Source organism: Bos taurus, chromosome 7 (genome assembly GCF_002263795.3).
Source record: "Bos taurus isolate L1 Dominette 01449 registration number 42190680 breed Hereford chromosome 7, ARS-UCD2.0, whole genome shotgun sequence".
NCBI classification, from domain to species: Eukaryota; Metazoa; Chordata; class Mammalia; order Artiodactyla; family Bovidae; genus Bos; species Bos taurus.
Window position 1 is genome coordinate 11867338 of NC_037334.1, and position 11708 is coordinate 11879045.

The 11708-nt window shown below is 50.1% G+C and overlaps 1 protein-coding gene across 1 annotated transcript; it reads right to left on the reverse strand.

Annotated features, from left to right (window-relative positions):
- Positions 1 to 4598: 4598 nt before the first annotated feature.
- C7H19orf53 (chromosome 7 C19orf53 homolog) lies at positions 4599 to 10038 on the reverse strand. The gene is made up of 3 exons (NM_001076345.2): positions 9922 to 10038; positions 9789 to 9844; positions 4599 to 5378 (listed from the first exon to the last, which is right to left on the reverse strand). Exons 1-3 carry the CDS (start codon positions 10019 to 10021, stop codon positions 5238 to 5240), a joined length of 297 nt encoding a protein of 98 aa, NP_001069813.1. The 5' UTR covers positions 10022 to 10038; the 3' UTR covers positions 4599 to 5237.
- Between the last annotated feature and the right edge of the window lie 1670 nt (positions 10039 to 11708).

The following is an 11708-nucleotide window of genomic DNA, read 5'->3' on the forward strand; positions in this document are numbered from 1 at the left end:
ATGTGTAGAGGAACAGAGAACGGGGCATCAAAAGGTGAGGAGGTTTATTTTATTCTCTTATTAATAAGAGATACTAATAGTGCCACCATCCCCATCTCCTGGATGAGAAAACTGAGGCACAGACAGGTCAGGTGACTTAATCAAGATCCACAGCAGGAAAGGGTAGGGCCAGCATTCAAGCCCTACCTTGACGAGTGGGCTGGTCTTATCACATTGGATGGGGATCAAATGCACCGTTTGGGACACACTAGCATTCCATTCTGATCCCTGATGAGGGGAATGAGGCCCAGAAAGGGTAAGAAAGTTGTCCAAGGCCACATAGCAACCCCAGAATGTGAGAAATCAGAAAGACACCTAGGAAATGTGTCACACCTCCGGGATGCCGTCTCCAAGCCTATTTCAAACCCAGCAACACTTTTAGAAAAGAAGATTGGGGGGTTGGGTTCCAGCCACGGGCAAGTCCTCTCAGGGTAGACAGTGAGTTTGGGCTTCAGGGAATGGAAGCACGTTTATCCTGCCCGCCCTGCTGTGAGCTCACTGTCTAGGCATCCACAACTCCAGACCCCAAACCCACATGTCCTTGAGACCCATGAGAAACGGGGCAACCCTGCAGTCTCACATGAGGGGGGCTGCGCCCCACAACTCTGGCCACCCCATTCTAACTTTCCAAGGGTCCCTCCCTCTGCCAGCACACCCCCACATGGCCCCCACCTACCCACCCACCCAGGCACTCCAAGGCTCCTGAAGACTCAGGCAGGAAACCAGCCAGGGCAGTTTCGCTTCCTGGTCTGGACACAGCCCCTCTGGCCTGCCCAGCTGGCAAGATCTGCTTCTTACATTTCTTTTCTTCCCTTTTGGAACACAAACTCATGGGCAGAGAGTCAGGGCCCTGCCAGGAAAAATGGGCATTCCAGGCAGAGGGGGAAGGTGGAGGCAAGAGAGAAAAAGGCTCCTGCAGGAATAATTGTCTGAAAAAGCTACATTTAATGACTGCGGGGAGGGGTAGGGGGTGGGCAGAGTGGCGAGGGTGGGGGAAGCAGGGAAAGAAGACAGGCTGAGTGGCTGGAACTGGGCTTCCCACCCCACCCAGGACACAAAGGCAGCTGTCACAGCCTTAAGGTTCAGCGAATTCTCCACACTCAGGACGAGGTGTTAGGGTCTCCATTTAACAGGTGCGGAAACTGAGGCTCAGAGAGGGACTGAAAAGAACAGGAGGTATGGGGATTTGCCCAAGTTTGGGGCTCTCGGCTGCGACACTAAAAGGGGATTTGCGGGCAGGACCCACGTGCTAGGAAGGAGAGGAGTCACTCGGGACAGTGACAGGGTGGAGGGTCGGGGAAGACAAAACAGATGGGTTGACAGTCCAGATTCCATATCTGTCACACCTGAATGCCCTTCCTCACCCCTGGGGTCCCCCTCCAAGGGGCTGGCATCAGAGGGACAAAGGGAGCCAGTTTACAAGAGTCCTCCACCTGCCCTGCCTCATGGGCTTGGCCCAGGGTCTGAGGCGCCCCCTTGTGGCTGAGGGACGCGCCAGATGGCACCCAGAGCCCAGAGAGTCCCAGCCCTCGCCCTTTTGAGATTCCACATAGAAAGTTTAAAAGATAATTTTCAAAAGCGGGTGTAATCATGGCTCTCACTGACAAATAAAGGACACGTATTAAGATTTTTTTTTTTCTATTGAACTCCTATGGGAACCAGGCAGATGTTCCACGAGGTTCAAGAGTCCAGAAAAACAGGCCCTCTTAAGGACATATCAGACTATTCAGACTATTCGAGTAAATACATGTCCGAATGGAGGCCAATTGGTTTTTCCACAGGGGAGGAGGCTTGTCAATGGGACCTCGGCTGGATGAGCCGGAAGGAGCAGGTAACAGTGGTTTTGAATTGCTATCAGTTGCTGACAATTCAAGGAGCTGTGAAGTTCGAAGAGGCTGTTATGAATCAGCTAACCCGGAAGGCAAGCACGTGTTGTATGGAGACGGTGCTTTGAATGGTCAGAAAGATTCACTGAGACGCAAAATGTTCCTTCCTTCCTTCATTCAACAAACACTTGTTCGTGGAGCAACTGCTGTCCATTGTTCCACGTGCTCAAGACATAACAAAGATGCAGAACAGAAAACGGAGGAGAGTGGCACAGGGACCACCTCCTGGGGCGGGGGACAGAGGAGGCTCTCTGCGGGGACACCTGGGAGCGGAGGAGCAATAGGGGCTGAAAAAGGCCAGGAGGCAGCTCAGGGAGGAGGGTGGGGTCTGGAGGGGGTGGCCTGGGACTTCCTGTTTCCTGTTCTCCCCACTAAAATGTCAGCTCTCAGTTCTCCCTTAGCGCAGAGGTTGGTATGCAGTAGGCGCACAATGAATGCCCATCATGGACTTCGCTGGCAGTCCACTGGTTAAGAATCCACTTGCCAATGCAGGAGACACAGATTTGATCCCAGATCAGGGAAGATCCCACAAGCTCAGAGCAACAGAGCCAGTGTGCCGCAACTACTGAGCCCGTTTGCCCTAGAGCCTGTGAAGTCACCGCAATGAGAAGCCCGCACACTGTAATAAACAGTAGGCCCTGCTTGCTGCAACTAGAGAAAGCCTGAGCACAGTAACAAAGACTCAACACAGCCATAAATGAATAATTTGAGGAAAAATCCCCATTGAGGAAAAATCCAATGGGATTTCAAAGCAATCCCATTTCAAGGGCACAAGTCACTTGCTTCCTGCTTAGGGTAGAAAACTGCTGTGAGGTGGGCAGATGGCAGGAGGTCCAGGCCCCTAGGTGGGGTTCAAAGAAGGGTGTGCCCTGGGGGTGTCACAGAGCCCAGCAGCGGTCCTGCCCTCTAGTTAAGGGTCTGTGAGCCATTCACCAGCTCCATCCTCCCCAACAGAAATCCTGAGCCCTGGACTCCAGGTAACTCCCAACTGTGAAGTCTCTATCAAATTAGGGCTCTGCTGCCACAACTCGTTTTTTTGAGATGTAAATTAAGATTTTTTTGGGGGAGGGGGTGTGAAATTTCCCTTCCTGCCTTTTTTTTCCAGTGGTTAAAACCCACAAGGAACATTTATCATTTAGAAGGGTATAATTCAGTGGCATTTAGCACCTCCACAATGTTTGCAACCTCTATCAAGCTGCAAAATCTTATCACTGCCTTCCAAAGCTGAAGCCATACCCATTAGCTGACACTCCCCATTTCCTGGCACCCCAGAGTGCATTCCAGTCTCTGTGGATTTGCCTCTTCTGGACATTTCACATATACGGAATCACGTATTACGTGGCCTTTTGTGTCTGTCTGCTTTCAGAATGTTTTTGAGGTTCACCCATGGTGTAGTCTGTATCGTTCTGTCTTATGGTGACTGATAGCTTAGTCACTTAGTCCTGTCCGGCTCTGCAACCCCATGGACTGTAGCCCAGCAGGCTCCTCTGTCCACGGGGACTCTCCAGGCAAGAATACTGGACAGAGTTGCCATTTCCTCCTCCAGGGGATCTTCCTGACCCCAGGGATCAAACCCCAGTCTCCTGCATTATAGGCGGATTCTTTACCAATGAGCCACCAGAGGCCATTGTTTTATATGGCCAAATAATAAATACTCCATTGTATGGATAATCTACATTTTGTTTATCCAGTTATCTGCTGGGCATTTGGTTGCTGCCACCTTTGGGTGACTGTGACCAGTGCTGCTGTGAATGTAGTGTGTGAGATGCTGTCTGAGTTCAGTCCCTTAAGGTGTGTGCCTGGGAGAAGGGCCGGGTCACGTGGTGGCAACTCCGGGCTAAACTTAGTGAGGAGCCACCGGACTGTTTTCCACAGTGGTTGTTCCCTGCTTTTTGTTACTTGGCTGAGCCATGTGACATCGTCCAGACCAGGGACTGCCCGTGCCCCCTGCACTGGGAGTGTGGAGTTTTAACCACTGGATTGCCAGCGAAGTCCCTGTTCCCTCTTTTTAGAAAAATGTTGGGTGTTCAAAAAATGTTGACCACTACTATGTGGGACAAAGGAAACCCATGTGGGGTGGGTGAGACTGGCTGGGAAAGGCTGGGCCACCAGGGAATTAGTCACTCGCCTGGGACGATCAGCCACCACATGCCCACCTCCCTCCAAAGACAGCAGCTTAGCATCCCCCAGACTATAGCCTGCCCTGGTCCCTGCTCCCCAGGTCCTTGATCAAACCTGCACCCCAGTGTCTCGTGCATTGCAGGCGGATTCTTTACCCACCCAGCCACTGGGCAAGCCACTAGGATATGACAACACCACTCTTTAAGTAGGATTTTCTACCAGTTTCATCAGAATTGGCCACATTAATCTCAAAACCATAAGTGGTTGGTCTTCAAGACGGCAGATTTAGAGGAGGGGAGCCCAGGATGGAACAGGTCAGAAACGTGGGTCTGTGAAGGGAGGCAGTGGTTTGGCAGCTGAGAGACTGCACTGCGATTCTGCCAGTGGCGGGTTCAAGTCCTTGCTCGGGACCATGAATGACGTGACCTGACCTGGGCATCGTGAGGATTGAGATGAGACGTGTGGGAAGCACCTGAACCGCGTCTGGGCCACAGGCACGGCTACATACTCACTGTTATGACTTTTTATAACGATAAAGATGGCACAGAGAAGTTCAAAAACGCTTCTGGTTTAATCAGCACTTTGACTCTACAAGGTGGTATCAGTGTCTGCCCCGAGAATGGGAAAGTGGCTCCCTAGGCTGTCTGGCCTGTCCCTGGCAGACAGGAAGACACAGGGATATTTGTAGAGGGCAAGCAGGTGAGTCACCCAAGGTAGGAAGAAAGAAAAGACTCTCCCCCAGCCCCCAGGCTGGAGGTGCGGAAGCTTGTCCACCCTTCCCTGGACATGTGGCTCGTGTGTAAACTGGGGCTGGCCGGGCGGTCCAGGCACCTGGCCCGAGGCCCCAGCACAGCCTCCTCACAGGAGCATGTGACCATGGGAGGAATGACAAAGTCAGGTGTCTTGCTCCAAGTTATCCAGACAGGATGTGGGAGGGGGTAGTGGGGACACAGGAAGTCGGTGAAAAGATCCCCCTGGCCTTGGCCTGTGCGGAGACCTCGGCACCTGCAAAGCCAGTCCGTCAGTGTGCTTCTGACCTGCTACTCACTGGCTCATGGGCCAGGGCCCAGTCAAGTTCGAGGTGCAATTCAAGTCTTTGGAGAGCACAGTTCCTCTTTCCCATGGGGTTACCTGCACAGGTCTGAGCACAGAGGAGGGGGCTGCAGTGGTGATCACTGCTGGGGCGCATCCTTAGGCAGGCATCTTGGTGGAGGAGGAGGCCTCCTTCTTCTTGGTGCTGGCCTTCAAAAGCGCCAGCTTTTTGGGCAGGCTGGTGCTGGCTTTCATCACCACATCATGCTCAATCTTCTTCCGGATCCCAACCTCCAGGTTCTGGGGGGAGCAAGTATGGAGCAATCAGACTGGGACCTGAGGTGGGAGGGAGGGCCTGGCCTGCTGCCTTTTGTTCTGTGAGCTCACCAGGGGCTAGATCAGCAACCCTCTCGCTGAAAAAGCACCTTAGAGTCTGGTGGCTGGCGCTCCCACCCTCTGAGAACACTGTACACACACAGAACATCCCTTCTCATCTCTGGACCTCAGCTTCTAAACTTCTGCTCATTCCCATTTTATGGATGGAGAAACAGAGGCACCTGCAGGGAGGAGGCACTTGGCCAGGGCTCCCAAACTATCTGAGCGATGGGAAACTGGAACCCAGCCCGCCCAGACTCTCTGGCTTAAAACTCCAGCCCCTTCTTGTCCCATCATCTCTGCTTGGCAAATGGTGAACTGGGGCTCTGAGAGATATGAGGTGGAACAAATAAAGGCATAGCAATCAGAGCCCAAGTGTTTGGGTCCAAAACTGACAGTTTAATCCTATGACCTAAACTGCTTCCTTGCTCTATGAGTTCCAATGACCATGGTACCAAGGGTGTCACCACACACCTGGGCGCAGGGGACACAATAGCAAAGACACAGAAAACCTTCTGCCTTCACGGAGCTGACATTCAGAGAGAGAGAGAGAGACCGCGCACGCACATGTGTGTGTGTGTGTGTGTGTGTGTAACCTTCAATGACACTCTGGTAAACTGTTGAATGATGGCGGATAATAAGTGCTGTTGTGGAGAAAAGAGAAAGGATAATGAGCGAGAGGTGTGGTGGTGAGGTTACCATCAGGGATGGCTGCTCAGAAGCAACGCTGGCTGCCAGCCTTGACCTGGAGGAAGGAAGCAGTGTGGACTTCTGGGAAAGAATCCAGGTGGAGGAAACAAGTAGTGCCAACGTTCCCAGGTGGGTCAAGGGGCAGTTAAGGGGCCAGTTAGGCTAGAGGGAGTGAGCCAGGAGGAAAGAGAGGGAGCGGGTGAGGGCAGGGCAAAGACAGGGCTAAAAAGTGCCAGGCCCCATGGGGAGAACTTAGGCTCTTCCTGAGCAAGGTGGAGTCATGCAGGGTTCTGAGCAGAGCTTCCCTGGTTCAGGAGCTCTCAGATGCTCAACGGCGCCCCGTGGCTATTACTGGAGGAGCAGGGGAAGGAGATCTGGGAAGATGTGACTGCTCTAGTTCAGGTGTTTTTAGATGATGGGATGGGGCCAGGTGGGAGGGGGATCAAGGAGGTGAAAAGTGAGTGCATTCTAGATTAATCCTGAAGGCAGGGACTTCCCTGGTGGTCCAGTGGCTAAGACTCTGCTCTCCCAATGCCGGGGGCTCAGGTTTGATCCCTGGTCAGGGAATTTAGATCCCACATGCCACAACTAACAGTCCATCTGCCACAACTGAGACCCAGCACAGCCCAATAAATATTAAAAAAAAAAAAAAATCCTGAAGGCAAAAAGGATGAGATCCAACCTGGATGAGAGAGAAAGGGGGAATCCTGAATATCTGGAAGGAGAGACTGGTAGGATCATGGTAGGCTGATGGAGCAGAGTGGGAGAGCCTGGTTTTGGATATACTGAGCTTGAGCTGCCCAAGAGACACTTCCCTCCTCCAGCTGCCAGGTGGAGGTAAGCACGGTACCCAAGGCTAAGAAAACTGAGGCTCTCACATCCTGGAGTTAAGACTGTGCTTCCACTGCAGAGGGCAAGGGTTCAATCCCTTGTTTGGGGCACCTAGATCCTGCAAGCTGCAGCATGCAAGCTGCATGCTGTAGCCAAAACAAAAAGACAAAAAACTGAGGCTCTGAACAATATGCTCAAGATTGTAGGGCGAAGGACTGAACAATCGATGCTTTTGAACTGTGGTGTTGGAAAAGACTCTTGAGAGTCCCTTGGACTGCAAAGAGATCAAACCTGTCAATCCTAAAGGAGATCAACCCTGAATATTCATTGGAAGGACTGACACTGAAGTTGAAGCTCCAATACTTTGGCTTCCTGATGCGAGGAACTGACTCACTGGAAAAGACCTGGATGCTGGGAAAGACTGAAGGCAGGAGAAGGAGCGACAGGTGAAGAGATGGTTGGATGGCATCACCGACTCAATGGACATGAGTTTGAGCAACTCTGGGAGATAGTGAAGGACAGGAAAGCCTGGCGTGCTGCAGTCCACAGGGTCACAGAGAGTCTGACATAACTTAGCGACTGAACAACAACAAAGGGCGAGTTACTGTGCAGAGTGCAATTCAAATTCAGATCTGACTCCACCAGATCTCTCTGAAACTTCTCTGCAATCTTAATAAGTCTTTCCGCAACTTCTTTATAAATTTAACCCTGTTCCCCTACAAGCACTCCTATGGCCCTGAATCCTGACATTTCTAGGACAGAAGTGCTATCATTAGGACCATTTCAGTTAAGACCTAGCTGTCAACAGGACTGCGTTTTGCATCCAGCACATCCTTCTTGCAAGGCTGGGGTTTTTAACTCCTTTCCCAGGCTGCCTGTTTTTTTGATGTCTATTAACGAGGACAACAGAATGGGAAAGACTAGAGATCTCTTCAAGAAAATTAGAGATACCAAGGGCACATTTCATGCAAAGATGGGCTCAATAAAGGACAGAAATGGTATGGACCTAACAGAAGCAGAAGATATTAAAAAGAGGTGGCAAGAATACACAGAAGAACTGTACAAAAAAGAGCTTCACGACCCAGATAATCACGATGGTGTGATCACCCACCTAGAGCCAGACATCCTGGAATGTGAAGTCAAGTGGGGCTTAGAAAGCATCACTACGAACAAAGCTAGTGGAGGTGATGGAATTCCAGTTGAGCTATTTCAAATCCTGAAAGATATGCTGTGAAAGTGCTGCACTCAATATGCCAGCAAATTTGGAAAACTCAGCAGTGGCCACAGGACTGGAAAAGGTCAGTTTTCATTGCAATTCTAAAGAAAGGCAATGCCAAAGAATGCTCAAACTACCGCACAATTGCACTCATCTCACATGCTAGTAAAGTAATGCTCAAAATTCTCCAAGCCAGGCTTCAGCAGTACGTGAACTGTGAAATTCCACATGTTCAAGCTGGTTTTAGAAAAGGCAGAGGAACCAGAGATCAAATTGCCAACATCCACTGGATCATCGAAAAAGCAAGAGTTCCAGAAAAACATCTACTTCTGCTTTATTGACTATGCCAAAGCCTTTGACTGTGTGGATCACAATAAACTGTGGAAAATTCTTCAAGAGATGGGAACACCAGATCACCTGACCTGCCTCTTGAGAAATCTATATGCAGGTCAGGAAGCAACAGTTAGAACTGGACATGGAACAACAGATTGGTTCCAAATAGGAAAAGGAGTACATCAAGGCTGTATATTGTCACCCTGCTTATTTAACTTATATGCAGAGTACATCATGAGAAACGCTGGGCTGGAAGAAGCACAAGCTGGATTCAAGACTGCTGGGAGAAATACCAATAACCTGATATGCAGATGACACCACCCTATGGCAGAAAGTGAAGAGGAACTAAAAAGCCTCTTGATGAAAGTGAAAAAGGAGAGTGAAAAAGTTGGCTTAAAGCTCAACATTCAGAAAACGAAGATCATGGCATCTGGTCCCATCACTTCATGGGAAATAGATGGGGAAACAGTGGAAACAGTGTCCGACTTTATTTTTGGGGGCTCCAAAATCACTGCAGATGGTGACTGCAGCCATGAAATTAAAAGACGCTTACTCCTTGGAAGTTATGACAACCTAGATAGCATATTGAAAAGCAGAAATATTACTTTGCCAACAAAGGTCCGTCTAGTCAAGGCTATGGTTTTTCCAGCGGTCATCAATGGATGTGAAAGTTGGACTGTGAAGAAAGCTGAGTGCCATAGAATCGATGCTTTTGAACTGTGGTGTTGGAGAAGACTCTTGAGAGTCCCTTGGACTGCAAGGAGATCCAACCAGTCCATCCTAAAGGAGATCAGTCCTGAGTGTTCATTGGAAGGACTGATGTTGAAGCTGAAACTGCAATACTCTGGGCACCTCATGCGAAGAGCTGACTCATTGGAAAAGACCCTGATGCTGGGAGGGATTGGGGGCAGGAGAAGGGGACGACAGAGGGTGAGATGGTTGGATGGCATCACCGACTCGATGGACATGAGTTTGAGTGAACTCGGGGAGTTGGTGATAGACAGGGAGGCCTGGCGTGCTGCGATTCATGGGGTCGCAGAGTCGGACACGACTGAGCGACTGAATTGAACTGAACTGACTGATTTAACGAGGACAATTTCGCGAAAGCAGCTAACAATGTGAACACTTTACTGCGCGCCAATCCCTGCTTTAGGAGACCCGTGGGTTGCTAGATAATGTTTCCGTACCCACCGCACAAAGGAGGAAACTGAGGCTCACAGCACTGGGACTTCTCCATCCCCGACCTGCTGCACGCCCGCACTCACCTTCTTGAGCTGCTGCTGCTGCACGATGCGTGCCTTCTTGGGTGCGATAACGCGACCTGGGGAGAAACGTGCTCTCGTGAGGCTGGAGAACATTGGGCCCACCTCACCCTCGAGCCCCCGGCCCGCTTCTCACCGCCCTTCCTCGGGCCCCGGTTCCGAGCCGAGGCCGCCGCCGCCGCCGCCTTGCTCTTCGCTGGCTTCTGCGCCTGGAACTTGCGCTGCCCCTGCGCCATTGTCATCCACGCATCGGAAGAGGGGAAAGTCGCAGAAGGAAGGCGCAGGGCACGATGGGATACAGTGGGGCTGAAGGGCGCAATGACTCACGGGATACAACGTGGCAAAGTTAAAGGGACGAGCTACTCACAATGGTAGTTGATCATAGCCAGCGTTTGGCAAAAATTTCGAAGTAAGGGTTATAATGATAGCCTAACATTTATTGGTCACTTGTTTTGTAAAACTTACATTGTCTTATGCTTTTTGTTAGTAAAATTCAGTTTACCTCAAAAAAAAAAAAAAATAATGGTGCCCCACACTTCAGTGGGCTTCCCTGATGGCTCACAGGATAAAGAATCCACCTACAATGTGGGAGACCTGGGTTCGATCCCTGAGTTGGGAAGATCCCCTGGAGAAGGGAATGGCAACCCACTCCAGTATTCTTGTCTGGAGAATCCCATGGACAGAGGAGCCTGGTGGGCTAGTCCATGGGATGGCAAAGAGTCAGACACGACTGAGTGACTAAGCACACCAAACTTCAGTAACCAAGATAAAAATATTTTCAACATTCAAAAATAATATTTTAATATTAAAAAAATCAAATTGCCCACTACAGCCTGTGGACTGGCTGTCTGATTAAATGTTACTGGTATGAGCGCTGGTTATCAAAACTTAGGGAAAGTCAGGATAGGCAAGGTCAGGGTTTCATTCTATTGAATATCTTGATATTTTGTTCATCGTGGAGGTCTTTTTTTTTTTGCATTAATTTTTCTTTCTTTTCTGTTCTTTTTTTGGGGGAGGGGGCACACTATGAGGCACATGGGATTTTAGTTCCCTGACCAGGGACAGAACCTGTGTCCTCTGTATTGGAAGGGCAGAATCCTAACCACTGAGCCACGAGTGGGAAGTCCCATTTTTTTTTGTTTGTGCCACTGGGATGCCGGATCTTAGTTCCCCAGCTATGCCTGCTGCAGCAGAAGTGCAGAGTTCTAACCACTGGACCACCAGGAAATTCCCTGCATTAATTTTGATTTTTCAAAAAAAAAACATGCAGGAAGCTGTTATTTATCTTGATTGAAAGTGAAAGTCACTCAGTTGTGTCTGACTCTTTGTGACCCCATGAACTATACAGTCCATGGAATTCTCTAGGCCAGAATACAGGAATGGGTAGCCTTTCCCTTCTCCTGGGTATCTTCCCAACCCAGGGATTGAACCCAGGTCTCCTGCATTTCGGGCAGATTCTTTACCAGCTGAGCCACAAGGGAAGCCCAAGAAAACTGGAGTGGGTAGCCTATCCCTTCTCCACGGGATCTCCTGACCCAAGAATTGAACTGGGGTCTCCTGCATTGCAGGTGGATTCTTTACCAACTGAGCTATCAGGGAAGCCCATTTATCTTGATTACTGAGCTTCTTATGACATCCTTTAAAATTCTGCACCTAAGGTGTCACCTTCATTTCAGCCCTGAGAGCAATTTAAGAGGGAGGTACCAGTATTATCTGCATTTTATAAATGAGGAAAAGAAAGTATGGGAGAGATGAAGTGATGTGGCCAAGATCACACTGCAGAAAAAGAGGTGGAGCTGGGGTATGAACTCAGGCAGCTGGGCTCCAGATGCTGGCCTCTCAAGCCACACACAGGCTCTTCCCGTATTCTACCTGATGCCCTGCTCTGGGAAGTACTGTGGTTATGGGAAGAAGGTCAGCGGT

What these genes read in the sequence shown, in the direction of transcription:
- C7H19orf53 (NM_001076345.2), bottom strand. Translation starts at nt 10,021, where the DNA reads ATGGCGCAGGGGCAGCGCAAGTTCCAGGCGCAGAAGCCAGCGAAGAGC. An exon ending in CCGGGGCCCGAGGAAGGGCG is followed by an intron (nt 9,845 to 9,921) that starts GTGAGAAGCGGG and finishes GTTTCTCCCCAG; the next exon opens with GTCGCGTTATCGCACCCAAG. An exon ending in AGCAGCAGCAGCTCAAGAAG is followed by an intron (nt 5,379 to 9,788) that starts GTGAGTGCGGGC and finishes TGCTCCCCCCAG; the next exon opens with AACCTGGAGGTTGGGATCCG.